Source organism: Tursiops truncatus, chromosome 4 (assembly GCF_011762595.2).
Source record: "Tursiops truncatus isolate mTurTru1 chromosome 4, mTurTru1.mat.Y, whole genome shotgun sequence".
NCBI classification, from domain to species: Eukaryota; Metazoa; Chordata; class Mammalia; order Artiodactyla; family Delphinidae; genus Tursiops; species Tursiops truncatus.
The window spans coordinates 89,215,724-89,241,292 of record NC_047037.1 but is presented as its reverse complement, the minus strand read 5'-3'; the positions used below and the strand labels follow the sequence as shown (position 1 = coordinate 89,241,292).

The following is a 25,569-nucleotide window of genomic DNA, read 5'->3' as shown; positions in this document are numbered from 1 at the left end:
ATTGCTAGAAAAAAATACCTGTTTAAACAGTAACAATTATGTTTGCCAGAAGCAACTCTGGAATCAAGTAACATATATCAAATATTAGCTTGTCCCTTGAAATTAAAGTGGGACGCTTCTTTGGACTTTGGAATCTCTTTCTTAAGAAAGGAAGTCTGTAATGATAGTTAGAGTTCATATATTTGAGATGTATTGTACTACTGCTAGACCGATCTGAATTTGTGTGCATATATATATATATAAATATATATATATATATATATATATTTTTTTTTTGCGGTACGCGGGCCTCTCACTGCTGTGGCCCCTCCCGTTGCGGAGCACAGGCTCCGGACGCGCAGGCTCAGTGGCCATGGCTCACGGGCCCAGCCGCTCCGCAGCATGTGGGATCTTCCCTGACCAGGGCACGAACCCGTGTCCCCTGCAACGGCAGGCGGACTCTCAACCACTGCGCCACCAGGGAAGCCCTGTGTGCATATTTGAACTCTCTAATCTAACATTTTAATTTCCTACAAAAGATCCTCAAAATGTTTTGGTTTACATTACTAAAGGTAACAATTTTAAGACTTGAGAAATACTCATCAGAAGAGAAAATATATTAAGGTGAGTTGGAGTAAGTGACGGAGCCAGGATATCCCTCAATCACACACATCTGCTTGCATGCCCTGACGCTCCACTTTGCTATCTACACTATTTAGTGAAGGAAAAACAATTTTGTGAATAATCCCATTCTACTGACTTCTTAACTTTGCAACGTGGGCCAGTGACCATAGGGTAAAAAAATCCTTGGGTACTTCACACATACCAATTATACAATTACATTACAGCTGCAAAGAACCTCAAAGAATATCTAGCCTGACCTTCATCATTGCAGAGATAGGCAAACAGAGGCCCAGCGACAGAAAGGGGCACACCCAAGGCCACAGAGGTGGTGGTACACCTGGATCAGAAGCCAAATGCACTAATTCCCATGCAGTACCTTTTGGCAGTTCAGAGTTAATAAAAGGAGGAATTGGCTGCGTGACACCAGTGAAAGAGCTAGAGCAGAGAACAAACAGCACTTTCCTTTGTCCTTAAGCATTTTTCTGTCTCATGAGCGGAAAGTATCTCAGAATACAGAGCGTGGAAAGGACCTTGAAGATCACCTACTCATCCGTCTAACAGTCATCTAGAGCAATGCCTTCATTTTGCAGTTGAGGGGACTGTTCACCACCTGTGACTACGGCTAGACAGATGCGGCCAGGAAACAGGCCCCTCCAGCTCAGCCAGTGAACACTGAAACAGGAAGGAGAAGCAACTGGCTGGCCTCCTGCGACGAGACCTAATATGGTTAAGCTTCAAAATGGAAACCTGCTTAAGCCCAAGCAAGCATCTTTATGAAAGATAATAAACCTAACAAGTATCATTATGTTAATCTTTTAAAGAAGTACTCATCCTGCCTGATTCCAAAAAGAATTTTAGAAGCTTAATAAACACCAAACTCAAGTATTCCTATCGGTCTCTGTCTCTGTCAATCGATATATATGTGTGTATATATACATATATAAATGTATAAACATACACACATATATATATCTATACATATATTATATAGTTTTAAAATTTATTGTAATTGATGTGTTTAAAATAGTTTGTGTTCTGCTTTTTCTACGCAGCATTATTTTCTATCCAGCAAATGTAAAAAATGTATTTTTTTCATGTTTTGATATTCAAAGTACTTTGAGAGAAGAAAACATGCCTGACTCATCTAAGAAGTATAACTATGATAATTTACGTTGATGGTAAGCTCCACGGAGGAGCTGGCATTTCAGCGGCACCTTGAAGCATGAGTAGCATTTCAACACACTGGAAAGGAGGGGGAGAGTAAGGGTATTTTAGGCTGAGGGAGTAACAAGAACAAAGAAAAACAGGAAAGTATATAGGGAACAGGCAGCCTAGGCTGGCTAGAATATAACACAAAAAGTTCTTGGGGTGGGGTGTGGAAGGTGAATCACAAGGAAACAAAGCTGGAGAGGTAGGTTGAATTAGATCAAGGGCTTTAATTAAGGAGTGTGGATTTTATCCTGTAGATAATGGAGAGCTATCAACGACTTTTGGTTTCAGTTTTAAAGACAAGTCTGTGTTTTGGGAAAGTACAGAGTGAAGGACTGATTAGAAAGGCAAGAGACTGAAGACAGATAGCAGACCAGTTAGGAGGTTGTGTCACGGTCCACATGACAGATTAGCAGGGGTTAATTAGAGCAGCGCTTGTAAGAATGGAAGGGAAAGGATGGATTCGAGGGACATTGCAGACACAGACTAGCAGCACTTGATTATTGACTAAGGGGAAGTGAGGGGTGGCTGAAGTGGAGGTGGGCCAGTAGAGAGAAGATGTTTGTAAGGTTTCTAGTCTGAGGAACTGAGAGGATAGTAATATCACAGTGTGACAAGAACAGAGTAGATTTCAGGGAGTCTGAATTATTGAGGAATTTGGTTTTGCACTTTTAATTTGATAAGCCACTGGAACACTGTGTATTCTTATTGCCTTTCAAAGTGGAAAGCTAGTAATGATTTATAATTATCCATCAGGCAAATCTGAATGTTTGTTTCATTAAAATCTTCTAAGTGGACACACTTCCTGATGTACAGCTATTTTTATATAAGTTTTAAAAGTGTTCTTACCCTTTAACCCAGCAATTTCACCTCTAGAAATTATTTCCAAGGAAATAATTGGGGATACACACAAAGATCAATGTACAAGTTCTGTGTAAAACAGCAGAAGACTCTCTATCTAACAGTAGAGGGACAATTTCAACTAATTTTGTAATGTTCATTTCATCCCTAAAAATAATGGGGTATGATACCGTTTTTATAAAGCTCAAAGTAAAACTCAAGGATACACACTATTTGGAGATACACACATATGTGAAAACACACACACACACACACACAAACACGAAGAAGAAGAGGCAGCAGCAGCTAATGACAGTACACAAACCAGGGGACAGTTGTTACCTAAAGGTGGGAAGGGGCAGTCGCAGAGCAGCACATAGGTAACTTCCAGGATGTTGTAATGGTCTAGTTCTCAAGTTGGGTAGTGGTTTCATAAGTGATCGCTTTATTACTGGATTTTATAATTCTATATGATTGCATATTAAATACATTAGTATTGTATATTGAAATGTTAAATTCATGTTCCCCAAAATATTTCATAGTCAGAAAAAATGCATGTTAACAACATACAGTAATGTGGAAAAACACTGCCAAAGAGTATATTCATTAGCTGTCTAATTTAGTAAAAATTAATATTTGTGTATATCTGTATGTGTGTATTAACACAGGGATTTGAATACTGGTGTTTTTAATTTCTTCCTCATCCTAACAACATTTTCCAAATTTCCTATAAGAGAATTTTGTCACTTTTAATCATCCGGGGAAAAAATGTCAAAAACTTTCTGGGTGCCCAAGACGTTTCCTAAAGGGGTTTAATATAGTTATAACAGAGAACATAAATGACTGTACTTGTAACAGTTTAAAGACATGAATACACAGCTTTTAAAAAACTGCAACTGAGATGGTTAAAAACTTTACAAACATTTGTGGTAAGAATGGAGAATATAGGTTTTAATTATATGTAAGGATTTGATCCTCCAAATAAGTAACAGTAAAAGGAACTGTTAATAATAACTATTCTTAAATAAGAGAGAATCCATTGGGTTACAATGCACTTTTAAACATCTTTCCTTACTTGAGACTCACAAAGATTTGGAGCACTAAGTACATATTCTCATCCCTTCCTTTTCACCACTATCCTTCCCTGTAAGAGGGTTATGTGACTTGCTGGCTGGTTGTGGGAGGACTGCACTTCACTGCTCCAGTGATGCCGGCCTTGGCCATGTGCTTCTCTTCGGCCAGTAGAATGATGATGGACATGGCCTATGCCAGGACTGTGCAGAAGTTGTAAGAGGCATCCACCAGCTCTCTTGCCCTTTCTTTCAGCCATGATAATAGGCATGCCCCACAGAGGGGTTTATCCTTTAGGTCTGGGAATATGAAACATGGAACATAGCTGGAATAGAGCCACAGCTGTGCCACGCTTTGGCAGATGTGTATCTTGAGTGAGAATAAATGTATGCTATTCTTATTGTAAACCACTGTGATTTGGGGGTGGTTTGTTATACCAAAAAACTGAGTATATATACACAATTTAGAGGGACAAAAAAGAATCAGATAGGTTAAATGACCTTTCCAAAGTTTTATGTCTGGAAAGCGGAAAGCACTCCATACCAGTGCTTTTCCCACATATTATATGCTGCTTTTCTTTATGATAAAATGAACTACCAAAGAGTATCTAAGGTAAACCAAGAATTCTTTTTGTTATATATCAAGTGAGACCACATGGGCCACTGGAGGTTACTAGTCACCTATCCCAAAGTGCTCTACGTGTGTGTCTATTAAGCATCATTTCTGATCTCTGTTGAAGTTGAGTTTTTCACCTAATCTAGCACATTTCCTCTCTATGGAAATGAGAAGACTAATAACGATATAGACTATCATTTCTTTAGACTTTCTATTTTTAAAAATCCTTTCATACAAACTCTCATGTGTAATTCTCTCTGTCACCTGTGAGGTAGATGGCAAAGGTATTGTTGAACTATAACTCCCCTCCTGGCTCCAAATTCTTTAGCACCAAATTATATATCTCCCTTTTTCAGAAACTGGAGAATTGTGATGACATCTCTGCAGATGGTGATTCACAGTATACTGTAAAATCACAACGTATGAGATCTTTTCGCAGAAGTTAAGGTGACTGGAAGACTATATGGATCTCTGGGTTTTCCTTCAACAGAACAGCACCTGAACAGTTTCCTTTGCGGACACAGAGACATTTTGTTTCTTTGGCTGGATCTCCAGCTCAGTGCTTAAAGTACCTCTCTGAAACTGCAGGGGAAAGACAGACTGAAACATGAGCTAAGCATGGCAAATGGAACTTCTATCTGTGTATAAGTTACACTAATTTACAACTTGTGAAATGTCAAACTCTCAGGTTTTTTTTCACCCAAGTTTGAGCTTCTTTATGTGTGGAGAGGCAGAGTGCCAAAGGACTCTTGATACAGAAAAGCTGAGGAAGGCACCTTCATGTGTACTGGGATGGTTTTCTCCTGGGCTCACGAAAAGTCCATGCCAGAGCACAGCTGACTCTGGCAGCAGGGGCCCTGCCTCTCTCCCAAGGGCAGGCGCAGGGCCCCAAGGCTCTGACGTGCCTTGAATTGCTGTCCATCACAAAATGCAACTTCTGCCATATACCCCACTTTTCTCCTCTATTCTCTACTGTTCTCCTCTATCCTCTACTGTTCCTCCCTCAATTCTGTTATGAATAATTAGTGATGAAATCTTAATTCATTGTTCTGCTTTTGCAGTTTTATTTTAATGAATATAAAAATATTTACAAGGGCTTTTATGGGCTCCCTCCATTAAAGGTGCCTAACCCATTTTTTTCTTAATCATCTTAGGCCTTTTTTCTTAATCATCTTAGGCCTTAATTTTCTTAGGCCTTTGTTTCAGCTCTGAATTCACTTTCTCTAGGGATTTTCAAGATCACCCTGGGGAGGAAATCCTATGTACTTCACATCCATTTTGATATCTTTTTAAGTCTAATAACAACAACTTCCATGTTAACATTCAAGGAAGGCTTCATAAGTGTCAGGCACTATGCTCAGCACTGTTCGTACATCATCACATACGATTCTCTTAAAAACTTTATGAGGGTATTGAGATGCAGCTACTTTAAAGTAGGCTTCCCAAGCCCACACAGTGGTAGAGCCTAAACCTGCAAAGACCACTATATCATATTATGTCATTCCCCTGATGAAATGCAGTAAAGCCATAACTAAAAATTTTAATGGGGCAATGGTTAAAGGAGACTTTAGTTTTATCTTTAATATTTGAATTTTTATAAGAATGTATTTATATATCAACTGTATAGTGAAAAAATATATTTAAAACATTTTAGGATAAACATATATATATAATTAAAAACTTTCTCACAAAGAAATAGCCACACCTACATGGCTTTATCAGTGAATTTTCTCAAACATTTAAGAAAGAAATAACAGCAACCTTGTATGAATTCTACCAGAGAACAGGAAAAAAAGGGAGAGCAATTGCCAACTTGTTTTACAAGAACTGCATAGTGTTACACTAAAACCTGACAAAGTCACCTAAAAAACAAGAAAATTAAAGATTAATATCTTTTGTAAACAGATATAAAAATCCTCAACAAAATACCAGGAAATAGAATCCAATAATATACAAAAAGGTAATATAACATGATTAAGTTGCATTTATTCCAAAATGCAAGGTTAGTTTAATACTCAAAAATCAACCATTATATACAGTATTGTAAGCCATATTCATACTGCTTTACATTAGATCTCCAGAATGTATTCATCTTGCATAATGGAAACTTTGTATCCTTTAATCATCTCTCTCCATTTCCCCTTATCCCCAACCCCTGGCAACCACCATTCTACTACATGCTTCTATGAATTTGACTATTTCAGATTCCTCTTATAACAGAGATCATACAATGTTTGTCTTTCTGCGTCTGGTTTATTTCACTTAGCATAATGTCTTCTAGCTTCATCCATGTTGTCACAAAAGTCAGGATTTCCTTTATTTTTAAAGCTGAATATTATTTCATGTCTGTATAATATTGCATTGTATGGATATACAATGTTTACTTTATTCATTCATCAATTGATGGACATTGGTGTTATTTCTGCCTTTTGGCTATTATGAGTAATACTGTTATAAACCCACGTATCTGTGGTCAACTGATTTTCAACGAGGGGGCCAAGACCATTCAATGGGAAAAGAACAGTCTTTCCAACAAATAGTCATGAGGCAACTGGATATCCATATTCAGAACAATGAATTTGGACCTGTACTTCACACAAAATGTAAAAATTAACGCAAAATGAATCAAAGACCTAAATATAAGAGCTGAAACTAGAAAACTCTTGGGAGAAAAAATGGGTGTAAGTCTTCATGAGTTTGGATTAGACAAGGCCTTTTAATTATGACATCAAAAGCACAAGCAACAAAAGAAAACACAGATAAGTTGAACTTCACTGGAATTAAAAACTTTGGCTCAAGGGGAACCATCAAAAAAGTGAAAAGGTAACCCACAGAAGGGGAAGCAATGTTTACAAATCATATAATTGATAATGGGATAGTACCCATTATATATAAACAATTCTTATAACGCAAGACGAAAGGCAACCCAATTTAAAAAATGAGTAAAAGTGAGTAAAATGAGTAAACAGACATTTTTTCCAAGGAAGATACACAAATAGTTAACAAGTACTTGAAAAGATACTCAGCATCATTAGTCATCAGGGAAGAGTTTTAAAACCACAATGAAATACCACTTTATATCCACTAGGAAGGTGATTTTTTTAAAAAAAGGAAAAGGAAATTAACAAGTTTTAACAAAGATGTGGAGAAATTGGAATCCTAAATTCTTTGCTGGTAGGAATGTAAAATGGTACAGCCCCTGTGGAAAACACTTGGTATTTCCTCAAAAAGTTGATAAAGTTACCATACAATCTAGCATTTCCACTTGTTGGAATTGCTGCCAAGTACACGAAGACAACTGAAGACATATGTTCATACAAAAACCAGCACCATAAACTTTCACAGCCAGTGACAAACTGTGTCTGCTTTAAGCCTACCTCCTTCTCCTTCCTCAGCTTTTTTCATGCTTCAATTTTCTTTCTCATTTGGGAGTAAAAGTTCTTTTTGTGGAAACACTTTGCTTTTTTATTGAATATATTTAATATATTTTGTTCTAACAAAAATTCATTTATTTGTGTTTTGGTTTTGCCTTGCTATATTGTAAATGATAACATTTATGGCCTGACATACAAACAATACATGTTATTGCATAAAAGTCAACTGCTTGTTAACAAATATATTGATTGTTTAGCAATAAAATGGAGAGAGTAAAAAAAAAAAAAATCAACCATTATAATCCACCATAACAAGAGAGAAAAAAAGAGGAGATAAGTCAAATGGTCATCTCAATAGATGAAGGAAAAAAAAAAACAATCACTTGAAAAAATTTGACATCCATTCATAACAATAACTCAGCAAACTGGGAACCAAAGGAAAGTTCCTTAATCTACCTTATGATATTTGTGAAAGTCATAAAGCTAACATCATCCTGAATGGTAAAACTGAAATACTGAAAGCTTTCCCCCTGCTAATGTCACTTATAACCAACACAGACTAGGTATTTCAAGCAAGATAAAGGAAATAAAAGGGATAAGCTTGTAAAGAAAGAAATGAGATTGATGTTATTTGCAGATGATATAATTGTATACACAGAAAATGCAAAAGAATCTACAGGCTTACGGTTAGAATAAGTGAATTTAGCAAGTTTGCTGAAGATGTATACAAATATACACACACAGAGAAATGTATTTTTGTATAACAGCAACAAATAAACAGAAAAGAAAATCTAAAAGATACCACTGAAACAAATAGCCCGATGTAATAGAACAGAATGTCCAGATACAGACGCTCACAAGCATGTTCTCTTTTTATGACAAAGCAGAGCACTGGTAAAAGGATAACCTTTTCAATAAACTGGGTCAACTGCATATACATATGAAAACCAAATAAATCTTGAGTTCTACCTCACACCCTCATACTGTACACAAGAATAAATGCTAGATGGACTGTAGATCTCACTGCAAAAGGTGAAACAATACAGCATCAAAAGGAAAACAGGAGAATATGTTCATAACACCGGGCGAAGCAAAGATTCTTAAACATAGACTTAAATAAAGAGTAAACGAAGATTCTTTAAACAAAGATTAAAACATAAATATTAGCCATACTCCACTCCCTGCAAAAGAGATCATTTTGAGTATATTAAAATTAAGCCGCCTTTATCATAATACACCAATAAGAGTGAAAAGGAAGCTAAAGAGTAGATATTTGCAATACATATATCTGACAAGGGACTCATATCCAGAGTATATAAAGAACTTCTATAAATCAAAAGAAAAAGCAGATAAGCCAATAGCAAAAGACAAAAGAGAATATCCAATTGCCAGATAAACATATGGAAAGGGGCACAATTTCATCAGTCATCAGGAAAATTCATATTAAAATGACAGTGAGACATCACAACAAACCTACCAGGATGACTAAAATAAAAACGACTGAACCAATACTAAATGTTGATGAAGACGGGGAGCAACTGGAACTTTCAGATACTGCTAGGAGCATAAATTTGTGTAACCACTTTCAAATATGCAGACACTATGACCTAGCAATTTCACTCTCAGCAGAAACTGCAGGAGAAAGGTGTACTTACGTTTCCCAAAAGACACTTCAAGACTTTTCAAATCAGCATTATTTAAGTCACAAACTGTAAACAACTCACATAAGCCAGATGTGGGCTCCCCTGGAAGGGCACAACCTTGAGTTAGGCAGCTCTGCACTGAAGGAGCAGACAGCTGGAGGTTGTCTGCTGACCGCACTCTCTGCGGCTGGGCGGCAAGTCCTTGTTTGGAAGGGGATCTGGACAATTCATCTCTGTTTTAACCACAGGGAGACAGACTTAGTTATTAAAATGATAACTGTAGCTGCAGTGGTAGAGAGGTAGGGCCAAGGGTGAGCTGCAGTCCCAAAGCGATCAGTCTCAAGATTTCACTGTGGAATACTGATGTTCCTGTGACATGTTTAATACTCCATCCACAGTGAATGATAAAATTCTCTGGAAATCTGATGGCAAGAAATCAGGCTAAATGAAAGAGGCAGAGAAGACAGCTTGATAGAAGGAGTTGCATATGTCTAAGCTCACTGTAGCAAATATTTTTGGGACAGGTCAATAATTTATCATTCTCTTTGCAAGGATATGAGCAGCATATTTCCCTCCTCTACCCAGAACACTCCTTTCTCTAATGACAGAACATTATTTGTATTCCCTCCTTTTGCCACTTTGCACAAGCAGTTTTGCCATCTCTTCTTCCTGTTCTAATTGTTAGATTAATTTGCAGCTTCATCACTGCTCACATTTATGTGTGTATTTGTGTGTGTGTACATGTGAGAGAGAAAGAGAGAGACTGTCCATTAAATTAAGTAACTTTTTCATGAGATTACTTTCTTAATGAAAAATGCCCATCAGGTTGCAGGATAGCTGCAGAGTGTGGCTTTCCTAAATTTTTAAATGTGACATTTTTCTTTAATTGTCAGCAGCTTAAAGTCTTCTGTGGTATACACCTTTGTGGTGTGAGAGCATGATTTTTCTTCATAAGTGTTCAAATAACTAGACATACGACCTAGGAAGAGTTCAGTATGTACGTGTGCTGTATGCTGTATGTGTGTGTTTGTTGCAGGGGGTGTGGCAATCAAGCTGGAAACATATGTTTCCTCGGGAAAGTTCTTGCTTTCTAGATATTGTTCTTGTAGACAAAAATAATACGTGTGCATAGAGGGTAAGCAAAGGCTATCATAACAATCACTGGGATTCTCACACCTGCCTGTAATTGAACTGAAACTGGAGATCCATAATCTCTCCATAAAATACCTTGTTAGTAAAATGATTACATTTCTAATGTGTGCTCAGAAATTATCTTTACTACCATCTGCTACTAAGCATTTTCACATGTTGACTCAGACTTATTATTCATGCTTATTCTATCCACACCCCTTTTCTATGGGCCACACAAATCTTCCGAGCGAGGTTTTCCAGACTTTAGAAGGCATTGCAAGCCTTGAGAAGAGATTTGGCAAGGCAGAGATTGGGGGCCTTCTGAGAATGCAGGAACACCCTTAGGCTGACTCAGAATGTCACTGTTTCACAGGATGCTGAGGAACCATGGTGGAGAGCTGGAAGAGATGACCTCGCCGGTCCCTCTCAACTTTGAGAATCTACTAATCAAAACTTTGATCTCATACTGATACTCAAAAAACAAAAACTGAAAAAATGGAGTCATCTCCATATCTGAAGAACTAAGAAACATTAAGTCACTACCTTGGCCTAAAGAAACAATCACATATAATGGTAAAAAGACTATGGGGGTAACAATTTGTCCAAATATTAAGAAATTTGTAATAAAACACTCTGATAGTGAGAACCGCTCTAATACTGTTGATTGGAAAAATGAGTCAAGGCAATTAAAAAGTGCACTTTATAGGGAGGTCCATACGATACATGGTTTCTGCTTCAATTCATATTTTATATTAAGTAAAAGGAAACATGAAATTATACTTTGTAATAATGATGTATTTAGGCTAGAAATTTCAATTATAATCAATGTATATTAACTCAATGCTCTCAATCACAAATGTCTATTTGAGGTATATCGACCGTGAGGCATTAGTAACTTTCCTCCTTAGCATTTACATAACATGCAGTCTTTATTGGTTATTTCCTTAAAAATCGACCACTGTTGATGCTCCTTAGTTAGAGATGATGGTAATCTCTAAAGCAAAAACACTTGTTCTCCTATTTCAACTTGTGATAAATGAAACCTTTACGGATCCAGCTGAAACATTTATCATGCTCAGGGTAAATAGGAAGGAAGGCATCATCAACTAACTTTAAACACAGAACACCCTGAATGTTCAACAAGACTGGGACAGAAGCAGCTGAAAATCATTTCCAGTTGCTTAAGGATGGCTGGGTTTTTCTACACCCCTATGCAGTATTTTCAAATGTATAATTTAAGCATAGTATTCTTTCCCACAACCCTGTCCATGACCTACATGCTACAAAGGAAAAAAAAAAAATGTTGACCTTGAGAATACAACTTAAAGTCCACCAAATAACACCATATTTTAAAAATAACACAAAAATCCAAAACGGTATTCTGTTTTGTGTAAGTCTCCCTTAAAGAAAGCTTGCCTGTAAAAGTCCATCAGTGAATACTTCCCCTCATTCTCTGAGACGACGTGGCAGTTGAGTAATCACACCGGCTGCTCTAAAAATGTATGTGTCTAGTTAATTTAGGCAGTTTATTTTGATAGCATTCACCTCTTTCTGATTACAGCAGGTGTTTCAAGGATAAATTTGCTGAAAATTGTATTTTGTTTAAACAACAGCAGCATGTACATTTATGGCCTTACTATATTAAAAAGCATTTACTGTCTGGCAGCAATGGATACAATTACAAACATTTGTGACAGTAACTGGAGCTATTACTCCTGCATGGAGTCTCATGAAGACCAACTTATTGCCACCTGTATTTACATGTGTTACTGGTAATTGCAAAAGCTGATTTTTAAAAATTTGGTTCCTTATTTTTTAGAAATTGTGTGACTATGTTTCAACAAAAGGTCTGTCTACCAGAACATCTGTAAGAATTATAAACGTGGTTTCTCCGTTATTTAAATAACAGGCAGAATTCCATTTTATGAGGAACATATATGTAAAAGGTATTCCTGTATCCTAGCCCACAGAATATATTATACTTTTTTGCTCATGACTGCAAGAAACCTATCAATATAGCCTATCCGGCAACCAGAGTACAAGTCTTGAGAAATGCTCTTTACTCCAAAACTATAATAATTTATAAATCCCTACAGGTCAGAAATATTTAGAAAGCTAAATTTTATTACTCTGCATCCAAACACAGTGATGGCAGAAGGTCAAAGCAAGGTGACCTTCCACTGCTTCGGAATGAAAGAAAATACCCTCCATTGCTTCCAGATATAGATGTGTCTACAAGAGTGAAAAGAGGAAGCCTACCATTGTCCATTTCTGCATGATTTGGCTTCCAATTTCAAGAGACTTAGATCTAATATGGCAATTCTGTGGTCCTCCCAGGTTCATTTAAATGGAATTCCACCTGCTGATTAATGAAGGCCTCTCTATTCCCTCTTAGGTTTTAGCTCTCACAGTGACTAGAGAGCCCAAGGGCTCAAGACTATTGTCATGATTCCATCCTTAGCAAAAAGACTCCCAAAAGGTTTCCTGCTGTGAATTACCCAAGGCAACACCTGTACGGTTTATTTACATTAAAACGAAATCCAATTGCTTAGAGTTGAAATTTTAAGTTTAAGGTTCTTTTTACAACTGCAACCTTCAGAAAGTTGGACACTGAAGAACAGGTAAGGATGTAAAAAAGCAGTTCAGTGAAGCAAAGGCTTGAAATAATTAGACACACATGCTGTAGTACTTCCTAAGCCTTAAATAAAAAATAATCTCTTTATCTAAATTCCTTGTAATGAACCTGAAGATTTACATAATTACTAAAGACATTTTGGTGGAATGAAGGGGGTACCTAGCTAACTATCTTTTAAAACAACAAAGCAGGAAACATTTAATTATAATTTGGAAAAAAGTCTATTTAAGTCATTAATCAAAATTCTAATTACAATATCCACAGGGCATTAAAGCATGATAGAACATTTGTTCATTGCATTATATACCTAATATTAAATCATTACAATATACAATCTTTTAGGAATAAATACTGCATAATTGAAAAAAAAGGGCCTATGTAAGGTTTCGTTGAAAACTGATTTCACGCTTGCTGCTCTTCTTTAATTCTGGGGAACAGAAATAAATATTATTAATGATTACTTAGTTTCTTTGTAAAAACCCCTGACTTGAAAAGAATCATTCTCCTGATAAAGATTAATAAGAGTGACCATTTTAAGAAGACACTTTCCCTCGGTTCAATGAATGAAGTTGAGAAACTGAACATACAAATGGACAACAGATAACAGCTAGATCATTACCCAAAATATTTAGAATCCTGACCCACAATCTGTGGCACCTAGTGCAGGAAGCCAAATATAACCTCTGTAGCAACTGACCTCTGTAGCAAGGACTTTGTAACTGTCAGCTTCCCCAATTTTTGCTCAAACCGCACTCTCCCGCCCCGCCCCACATTTCCAATGTAGGACCAATTAGACAAAGCCAAATATCCTCCCCTAAACCAATCACATGAGAGGCCCTGCTTCTAGTGAGCCCACCTCCAAATTTCTAGTCACGTATGAACATACTTGAAGCCTTCCCTTTTTTCCACTACACGTCTTTCAAATTCCCCTGCGTGCCTTAAGTTCTCTGCCGACGCAAGTAGTGATGGCTGACTCCCTTGCTATGGCAAGCTCTGAATAGCCTCTGCCTGTTCTCATTTAGGCGGCTTCTGTTTATTTCCACAAAGCCAAATAAAAGCTTGCTGTTTTTAATAGTAAAACAGAAACTAAAAAAGATAGAATAATTTTCCTCAAGAAACGGCATTAAGTATTTATTTAGCAATCAAAATTAATCAAAAATACAGAGTGAAATCTATATGAATATGCATTCACATTTTCTATTCCCCTAGAAATACAGGACATGCAGAATTCTTTCGCAGCTCAGCTTCAACCATTTTATTATTCAACTCAGCAACTGTCAACTGACTCACTTAAAAGTTTAAAAAATTACTATTATGGAATTTAAAATATTTCAATCAAGTAGGAAATATTACCCTTCAATAATTATCATAAAGTACCCTGAGGAAGAGCCCCTCACACGGTTAAAAACAGGTAAAAGCAGCTACAACCTACAGGCTGGTCTGACTTACATTCTTGCAGCAATGAGTAAGTATACAAGATTTCTAAATTTCATTTTCTATTTAATCTTCATTTCTGCTTCTTGCTCTCCATGTTTTCTCTTTCAGCTGGATTTCCAAATTCAACAATCACTTGTTCTCTAAAATGATCCACTGGCCGATCCATTTCTTGCTAGTGGTCTGTGTTCTCAGATCTTCTGGTCCTTAGGCTTGCCCATATCCTAAGCATCAGTTCCTGCAGGACAATGCCCTGTCATTTCTCCACCCAGATCCTAGAGCTCCTGGTTTGACCACAACCTGCTGAGCTTGGCCAAGCCATCTCTCTACCAAGCACTCAGCTGGAGACTGACAGTAACCTTCTAGCACTACAGACAGCCATCTAAAGGTATGGTTTGTAATTTTTAAGGATATGTGGAAAATGCTCATGATGAAATGATATGTTAAAAAAAGAGGTAAAATCTCAGCACCATACATAAAAGCCCACAGAAATAGTGGTCAACATATATTAAGTGATTCTTCTGGCACCATTCTAAGTGCTTTAGATATGTTAATTCATTTAATACTTTTTTTTTTTTTTTTTTTCAGTACGCGGGCCTCCCACTGTTGTGGCCTCTCCCATTGCGGAGCACAGGCTCCGGATGCGCAGGCTCAGTGGCCATGGCTCACAGGTCTAGCCGCTCCACGGCATGTGGGATCTTCCCAGACTGGGGCACAAACCCGTGTCCCCTGCATCAGCAGGCGGACTCTCAACCACTGCGCCACCAGGGAAGCCCCCTTTTTTTTTTTTCATTTAATACTTTTAATAACTTTGTTGAGGTAAGCTTTATAATGAATTCCATTTTACAGATGAGGAAACTGAGGCACAGAGTGGTTGCGTAACCTACCCACAGGTTCCAACCGCTAATAAGTGTTAGACTCAAGATGAGTACTCAAGTGTCCTGAGTTTAGAATTTGTGCTTTTCACCAGTATGCTATATTGTCACTAATTGAATAGGTAAGAGCCTGGGTTGGAGGTTCAAATATCATATCTGTCACTTACTAGGCAGAGGCAAATAACTTCTCTGTGTTTCAGTTTCCTCATCTGTAGTAAAAGGTACCTGCATATCATAGGGCAGTGGAAAGGATTAAATGAGTCAATGTACGTAGTGCTAAGAACAGCACTTGGCACAATGCAAACACTTAGTAAATATCATTTTTTATTATTATTTTCATCATATCATATATACCTTTACTAAGGAAAAAATTAGAAAGATTTACCAAAGTGATACTTATATGAATCCAATTACACCCTAGGTAAAAATATAAGGCTGATTGTTATCAATATTCCCTTAAGTGATGGAAGCATTAGGGCAGGAATTTTGTAAATTCTTCCTGAATACCGATACAGATACAAACCTAAGAGAGCTATCATAGAATACAATAATATTACAAAACAATATTGTAACATAACAATAATTAACATTTATTAGGCAGTAACTATGTGTCAGACACTGTTCTTGTTTCTTTACAACTCCTCCATGAGGTAAGGAATATAATTAGTCCCATTTTACAGATGAGGAAAGGAGGAACAGAGAGCTATAGTAGCTTGCCCTAGATCACACAGCTAGTAAGTGGTAGAAATATGAATTTTGGGTGTCAAGGGAAGGTGTGTGAGATAGGCTCCATCCTCTCTGGGTCTTTATAGCTACCAAAGTTCTACTAAGTTTCTGAAACTCTGGGTCAATAAATCAGGATTTGATGGTGGGACTAAATGTGTAATCCCTAGCTTCTAATTCACAGTACACTACCTGCCTCCTCTCCCCTTGAAATATTACTTCTGTATTATTTTTATAATTAACAACAAAATTGTGTTTTAAAAAGACTCAGAGATTAGGATAATTCTTGACCAGTTACAGATTTAAGTCTAGTGAGTATAATCACAGATGTTTGCTCTTAGTGTTAAATTCCACCAGCGTAGTTATATAACACTTGTGGGCACTACTATGGGGTCTAATAAAGAACAATAAAAAAGAGATAAAAAAAATCAGAAAAGGAAAGAGTTAGAGAAATAAAGAGTAAAAAAAAAAGAAAGGAAAGAACAAAAAGTCCAGGATGTATTATACTCGTAGACGATTTTATTAGGTGGCACCGACATCCACTCCAGTTTAGGTGTCCTCAGACTGCCCTTCTAAGGAATTGATGCCTGAGCCTTACTCACTTGGTCAGAACTGAGGCCTTAACGAGGATTGGCTAATGACCTGGTTAATGACCCAGGATTTTGCTGAATTTATCAACTCTCTTGGCAAAACTTCTGACTGTCTTCAGATACATTATTCCAAATTGAGGCAGATCTGAGATGGGTATATAGCTACTCTAGAAGTAATCACCAGGAGCATTCTCTATACCCAGCTCTAAAAAGGGAACTGCTAATACAGTCCATTCAAGCCAGCATATGACAAAAATCCTTTATCTTCAGTTGTGGAATGTATTATTTGCAGTTTTGGCAACATACTTATTTTCCCAGTTGTAATTTGTTTAAGCTAATATTAAAATTTATTTGCATTCTTTGAGAACTGGTAATAGTAACAAGTAGTGCCAGAAACAAGAATAAGCTAGCCTAGCAATAAAAACCTGATTACATTATGAAGAATATACAAAATAAAATACTGGTGTATGACAGGATGTCATCAAGCATACAGACTATAATATGCAAAAAGAACGGAAAAGAAGATTTACTTTTTTAATATAATACACTGCTGGGAAGCATACAAGGACTAAAATGAACCTGTGAAGAAAAAAAAGCAAAACATTTGATCCAGTGCCAAATAAATATGGGACTTTTTTTACTTCTAACACAAGGTAATTTTAAAGAAATTTATCATTGTTTTAAATAGTGCTGACCCTATATTACTTATCTCCTACATCTCTATGCTATTTAAAAATTAATGTAACACTGATCAGTAAAACACATTGATCTGAAAGTAATTAATTCCTTTTCTTCCCCCTCAAACATGAAGTTGAAATCTTGAAAGGTCCTAAATGCCTGCAGTGAGTAAGAGGTTATTGTTTTGTCCAAAAGTAAAGGAGAGGGTTTGGTTTTGGTAGTTAGGAGTTGAGGAAGAATGGGATCAACCATGATTCTGGTGTCAACACTTCCTGATTAAGGAGGATAATGAGTCCGTGAGAAACCACATGTATAACCAGATTACTTTATTTCCGATACATGAAAAACATTTCTCTATTCATTAGCCCCTTATTTTCTCAAATCAATGTATAATTTTATTTTTCTTAAGTAAGCTGAATAAAGAATTGACCCTAAAGCTGTAATTCCCATTTGCTACAGCTGAAATACTTAGGAGAAAGAAGGGTTTACGAAACACTGGACACAAGGACCAAATTATCTAGAGAAGAATTCTGAAAAAGCAATCAAATTGGACTCTATGTCAGTATTTTTACCACAAAAATCTAAACTCAAAATGACATTCACATATTCGAAAAAATACCAACCCCCCCAAAACTTTATCTAACATTTTCGAATGTTGCCTGTAACATGGACTGTATAATTAATGACACAGTATATCCTCATAAGGTCAAGGCTGGTAATGAATGGCATGAGACTAAGAGTCCAACCCCGAATTAGTTAATTCTTCCCCAAATCAGGAGAACATTGATTCTTTAAGAATCCAGGATTTTGACTACTGCAGTATTGGTTTATAAAACTGTATAGGTTAGCAGTTACATTTATATTCTCTCTTTCTTTATTCAGTTACTTCTACTATGTGGAGATCAATGACAGTTCTTAAAAAAAAACACACACTCGTGTGATCCTATTAGATTTTAAGTGAGATGTTTGATTTCAAGAGTTTACTTATCTTGAAAGTAAACAAATTAAACTTGCTTCCTCACGGGACTAAGATGTACTTGAGAGTTCCCAACTACACAATTATTTTAACATGTTGTTCTAACTACAGTCGCAATAATAGTGATGTTTAATTGTATGAAGAAAATTTGTTCTGACAAAACTAAAGAATCAGAAATTACATTTTCACAAAAAAATTCCATTTTTGAAAATTATGACTTCCAGCAGAGATCAAATCAGGAAAGAAATTCTTATTAATATGTATTTACATATGAGAGATACATAAACAGAGAATTTACCCCCAATGTACTCAAATAATAGCTGTCCTCCATAATGATTGGGTAAATATATTGTAAACAGGCTGTAGGATTTGCCCACTTACTCCAGATAAAGCTTGTTCCACAGCTGTTCACAGTCCAGGAAGACCTCTGTTGTCCTTATCTTATTTTAGGACTGCCCTAGGAATCTAGGCTACTTCTTAGCTTCTTTAGGATACAGTTCTACATGCCCAAATCCAGGCAATTGAAGTATGAATTAGCTTCCAAGGCACTGAAAACAGCAATCTTTGTATAGCTGCTACTTTGGGGAGCAGACATACAACCACATTTGTAGAGTGACAAGTTTCCCTAGAACCTTGTTCCATAATTCTGGGGCTTGTCTCTAGCCTCCAAGGATAAAAATCCTTTAATTTTTTTTACCTAGATGTCTCTCTAGCCCCTTTTATAGAGATTATTATAATACTAATAAGAGTAGTATTGTCTAGTCACCTATTAGCTTGTTCTGAAGTTCTTACTCATAAATTGTAGGAAAAAAGTAAGCAGAAACTTGATTAAATGGGCCAGTTCATCTGGCCTAATTTCCAAATCTTTATTGCATATGATTTCTTGATTATGTTCTTAATATTAAACTTTTAATCATGTGTACTGAGTAGATTATGTAAGGTAGCTTCCAGGATGTCTTCTGTTTTGTCAACCAGCAGAGTTCTAAACCATTTTTTAACTCTACTCAGTTAGTATACAGTCACAGAATTCCAATTTCATTCACTATTCACCTAAACAAAATATGATTGCCAAGAAAATATATCAAAATGTATTGAGAAAATACGCCTTAATCCTAGGGAAATGTGATGTGTTCCAAATCATTTTAAAGATACACTCCTTGCTTTGTGGGCCATATTACATTATTTATTCATTCAACAACAATTTATTAAATCTCTATTAAAATAAAACATTGGAAACTGAATCCCTTCTTAAATCACTTTTGTAACTGGGAGTACCCCTGACCCTGAAATGGCCTTATAAAAATCTATCTGAACAAAATGTGTTCTCTCTTCTATACCTTATTGTCAGTCCTGATCGTGACTTTCAGTTGTGGTAGTACACGTTCCACTTCTAGATTCCATTCCGCAGCATCTGTTGTGGATTCCAAAATATCTTCTTGTTTGGCAGACTCGTTCATATCCTAAGAAAGGAAAGATATCACAGGATTGAGAGTTTATAAAAAGAAATGGTAAAATTTTGAGGCATTTTAGCAGCACTGCACAATTTATATCAAGCATGGTAGTATTAAAATTACAGCGGCAGAAGAAATTTTTTTCTGTCCTCTTATCCATGTTGAAAGAAAATGATGCACCAACCTGGTAGAATAGAAAAGTTACTATTTATAAAAGAAGCAAATATGTGATTTAACTATTTTTACAAAGAATAATTTTTTTGAGATATCAGAGTGAACTCAATAGGAATACTGTCAAATGAATAAGCCATTTAGGTATGTTAATTGGTAATGGTAGAAAAGATGCAAACACTCACATGTTTGGTAACAAAACATTGCCTTAGTTTGAATTCACTGTACTGAAATACAAACCCAAAATCTGAAAGACAAAAAAGATAAGATCCCAGAAGTAAAGGGCACATTGTTTACAAATTTTGTATTTATAAGATGATATTTTGGTTAGGTCAAACCATAATATAGCTTAAAAATGTGATTTAATGCAGACCTATTTGAACTCAAATAGGGTAGAGGTCGACTTTCTTGCATTTGTTTTCTGCTGTTGAGTAATAAGCTCAATTCAGTCCTGTCTTTGAATCAGAAAAGGAAAATTTTTTTTTTCCATTTTCTCAGCCCTCCACATTTCGGCATTAAGTATGTATGGATCTGAAAACATAAAGAACGTAAAAATTAATGATTTAAAGATAAAGTTTAATGCATTAATTTTGGTAGTATTTTTCCTTTTATGCTCCCTTGAAAAATTATTTAAAAAGTAAGAAAAATATAAAAAATTATTAATATAGAAAAAAAGAAACCTGAGAGATACAAACAGCCAAATACAAGGTATAAACCCTACATGGATTCTAACGTAAACAATCTGTAAAAAGATGTTTTTGAGACAATTAGGGAAATTTGAATACGAAGAGTATTAGATGATATTAAGGAATTATTATTAATTTTATAGATATGACAATGGCATGATGGATACGTTAAAAAAAGGCTTTATAAATCAGAGATAAATGTTGAAATATTGACAGGTGAATTTACATAATGTCTGAAATTTACTTTAAAATACTATGGGGCGAAGAGAAAAGGAGGGAGGGGCTTTAGAGGAAACACAATCAACCAAAGGTTAACTGTTAAACAAGGTACTGTTGCATAAGGGTTCATTATCTCATTCTAATTCTGTATATGTTTGCAATTTCCCATAATACAACATTTAAAAATAAAAGACTATATAAACAACCTCATGGTGAAATTACATTCTCATTGTGAATTTATGTCACTAAAAGATACTTCTTGTCCAGTATAACACTAAGTACAAGAATAACTTTATATTGGGATTTAATTTTGGGGGGAGCTTGAGGTCTTCAGGGGCTTTGAACTGACTCCCGACTGAGTCTCTAGGTCACTGCTGATGTGAAAAAACCTCTCTCTCTCTCCTACCTCCCAGCTCATATTAGCAAGTTCTAAACAGACTCAGAGCCTTAAAAGGAGCATATATTGCTTTCTGTTCAGAAATTCAGGGGGCTATACAGTTCTAACCACGCAATTAGAGAATGGGTAACTAATATATGCTTTTTGCATTTCACAATATGTGGTCTGAATTTATTCAGTTAGTATAAAAAATACAAGCATTAATTTAAGAAAAGTAAAATGTGGAAACTCCAAATGAAAAATGTCCAAGATTCTATTTTAAGCATTAAAGTGCTCATTTAAATATAGAAACATTGTATTATTTTGAGCACCTAATATAATGCTATAGACCTATATAAACTGAATCCAAGGTAGCACAATAGCATCATAGCTGGGGACGGGTGGCAGTATTCACAAAGCAGACATGTGTGAAGTTATATAAGAATGTATGTGATGGCATGAGAAGAGATACTGGGTCTCCCAGTGGAAACCTAAAGCCACAGGGAAAATTCTCAGTCGTGAAACTCCACACTGACATTCATTAATGTTCATATACTTGCACACTCACTGGCACATCCCAGTACCCATCCCTGGCTCTAGGAGGCCCAATTCTGACTGGCTCATTTTCTATAAAAAACCGGGTAGACTTATGAGGATGACAGTGGGGGTGGGAGGATGTACACACTACCAGTGGGATGTGAGCGCTGACATTTGGAGCGTGTGTGTGATATATACACAGGCTTGCTCCTTCCAGGGTTATGAGCTCCACATCCCAATCGCACAGAGCCAGACTGAGTCGAAAAGGGGCACGTCCTTTTAAGCAGCAGTTCTGTATGATTCCTAATAGAACGCAGGTGTTCTGGTCACTGATTTAAAAATAAGTTTGACTTACAGAACCACTGTTTGGGTGAATTGAAACTAGTGCTACTGATTAAATCCTTGAGCCACTCTTCCCCAACCCCATCATCCCCTCCATCCCATCCCCCCTTCTTCCCTTCCTTACAGAAGGGTGGAGTCCAAAATCACCAAACAAAGCCAGAGAGGGTACCCATCCACATTCCCACCTTCTTCAGGCCTGAACATCAGATTGTTCAAGCTGTGCATAACATGCTTAAAATTTTCACTCAAGGAAGGGCACATTTTTCTAATTTTCATGAAGGCAAATGGTCAGTATTGGCTCTGTTTGAATCGGACAGTAGAGTACATGGAGATCAAACACCACATCAAGACAGCCCTGTGCATAAGCTATAATACTGTTTGGTTTTATATTGGGCACTTCAGTAAGTTACATTTACCCTTCTTAGCTTATTATTTGGTTCCTTCAGGCAATAATTTGCTAATTCCTACTCCCAATGTCCTGAAATGATTTAATGTAGCAGCTCAAAAATTTTCACTCATTCCTAGGCTATAGTTAATATACTGGGGGAAATGGCCTAGTTACTAAATGAAGAAAGGGCAAAAAAAGAGAACATTAGGCTTGGTAGAACAGCATTAACTTATTCAAACTATACAGTCCCTTTCTACTTCCATCTTTGCACATCTATTTCATAACCTTGTTCCTCACTCAGAATTTCCTAATGCCTAATAAGTGGATACATTAACTGAGCAAGCCCTACATATGAAGTATAAATCATTTTAACCACACCTTGGTTATAATACTTTGAGAAAACCTTTCCTTTCCGATTGTTTCTCTAATAACAAATGGTATTTTATGTGGAGCTATTAGTTAAAGAGAAATAAACTGCTGTTTCCATTTAATCAAAATTTTACATCATCATGACAAAGTTCCTCTCTGAAACAACATTAACGAAGATAAAGCATGGCTCCTGGGAAACTGCATTTTCCAGTTAATGCTGCTGAAGAAACAATTAGAAGCTCAATAAGACACAGGTTATCCCGAAGTCTCATTTATAATTAATTAATTTACCAATAAGCCATTTGTTAAGCTCCTACAACATTCAAGGTAAGAATCCAGGCACTGTGCTTGGTATGGAGAGATAGGATTTAATCCCTGCCTGCAAAGAGTTTACAGCCTATTAGGAAGAGTCTGAGGCTAGTTAGTGGGGGTAATAATTGGTCCTAAGAAAAAGAAACTGATGAGAACTGACCCTAAGACTGCCAAAGGGAGAGCTGAAGATAACAGTCCAAGGCATCCCCTAACGTAACCTTGAGGCATACTACCCAGGGTCAGTTCAAGGATCGAACATGGAAGGTTGGCGCTCCGTACTGCTCCCTCCCCGGGAGCCCCTGCCTCCCTACCTCCCTCCCGGAATGACTAAGGGCAGAGGGGCCCCACCCCCCAACCCCGCCGCCCAGAATGGAGCCCGCGTTTATGAGGAGCTGTAACTCCTGGCTCAGGATCTCTTCCCTCCACTGCTGCTGAGCCGCCCCAGAGCCCAATGGGAGGGTGGAGCGACTGCCAACCCCGCCCCCGCCCACGGCTGCAGCGCCGCCAGCTCTGGAGGGGCCCCTCCGGCCGAAGCCGTGACCTTCCTGGGGACCGCGGGCCAGGAAATCAAATTATCAGTGCCCGAAGGAGACTGACCAGAGGCCCAAGAACACAGGAAATACCAAAAGTCATCACACAAACATCAGCCCCACAGAACCCCTAAAGCCCAGATCCTGAAGAAGCAAAAGGGGAGACAAACTGCCTCAAAAGGGATGTTAGTCATGTATACTCCCTGTAAGAGTACATCAAAGGGCTTGTTTCCACTGAGGATGACAAGAGATGCTACAAAGGCACTTTCAGTTTTCAATATAATGGAAATAAAAACTATTATACTGGCATTGTAATTTATTTTCCCCATACCATCATTGAGGTTGGGTGCCTCTTCATATGTAAAATGATCATTTTTATTTCTTTTTCAGTGAAATTTAATTTCATAGGCTCCAAATATTTTTATTTGGTCACTTCTATTTCTTCTTTTGATTGAGAGGCAATTCAAATATACTTTATATTTGTGGTGTCTTCTCCCACAGCATCCTTCCAAGCTAATTACTGTCCACACGGTCACTAAAAAATTTGTCAAGGAACTTGCTTTCACAGGTCATCCACCACTCAAGACACTTGATGTGAGGGCCATCTGCCTTGCACAGCCTTATATCAAGAGCTCTGTATGGAGCTCTCTGCACTCTACTTTTGGACCAGATAAAGGACAGGATGACGATATCATTATTTCCTCACAACCAGGTCAATGCTCAAACATCATTGCCAAGCTGACAGACAACAGGCCTGGGATCTTCTCCTATGATTTTCCCCAGCTTGCCACCAAGACATTTGATCTGAACCATGTCACCATCACCTCAGTCCTGAGAAGTTTGTTTCTAAAATGAACCTGAGGGACTTCCCTGGTGGCGCAGTGGTTAAGAATCCGCCTGCCAATGCAGGGGACACGGGTTGGAGCCCTGGTCCGGGAAGATCCCACATGCCCTAGAGCAACTAAGCCCGTGTGGCACAACTACTGAGCCTGCGCTCTATAGCCTGCGAGCCACAACTACTGAGCCCGCGTGCCACAACTACTGAAGCCCACACGCCTAGAGCCCGTGCTCCGCAACAAGAGAAGACACCGCAATGAGAAGCCCGCGTACCACAACGAAGAGCAGCCCCTCCTTGCTGCAACTAGAGAAAGCCCTCGCGCAGCAAAGAAGACCCAACGCAGCCAAAAATAAATAAAATTAATTTTTTTAAAAAATAAAATGAACCTGAAATACAACCCCCCCCCCAAAATGCAATGTTACTTGCCTGCTCAGAATCCTGTTCCAGAGAGTAGTCTCCCCTTTTCCCAGGTAATATTAATGGGATAGTTAAGCATCTGAAGAAATACTGTGTTCTCTGTGTGTGTGTGTATTTATACACACACACACACACACACACACACATAAATATACATAGTTGGTTGTGGTTGGTCTTATGAAGATAGGGGTGTAATAAGAGAAGGCCCTGCATTTCAGTAAGGGAGATCATGTGAGGATATATAAAGTCCTTTGCATTGGATAGCGTGCATAGTGCTGCAAAGCTGTTCTGGTCAACTAGGCTAAGTATGACTACAAAACCTGATACATTTTCAAAGTGCAAAACCTCTTACTTAACTCTGGGGGCTACAGGTAGGCCACGGCTACCAGTAGGGGGAGTAATGTATTAACAGAGAGAGACGGACCTATTAAGTATTAATACAGAAAACTGTTACAGGTGATATACAGTGGAAGCACTGGTCATGTTTTTGGTATACCTGTTGAGTTGCCATCTTAAAACAAAGAACTTAAAACTAT

General features: G+C 37.3%; 1 protein-coding gene across 1 annotated transcript in view; it reads right to left on the bottom strand.

The window, feature by feature from the left end:
- The window catches only part of IFT57 (intraflagellar transport 57), a 60,552-nt gene that overhangs the window by 6,400 nt on the left and 28,583 nt on the right, over window positions 1–25,569 (bottom strand). The window contains exon 6 of the mRNA XM_004320564.4: window positions 19,735–19,857. Coding sequence (XP_004320612.1) covers window positions 19,735–19,857 — 123 coding nt within the window. The remainder of the gene's footprint in view (window positions 1–19,734; window positions 19,858–25,569) is intronic.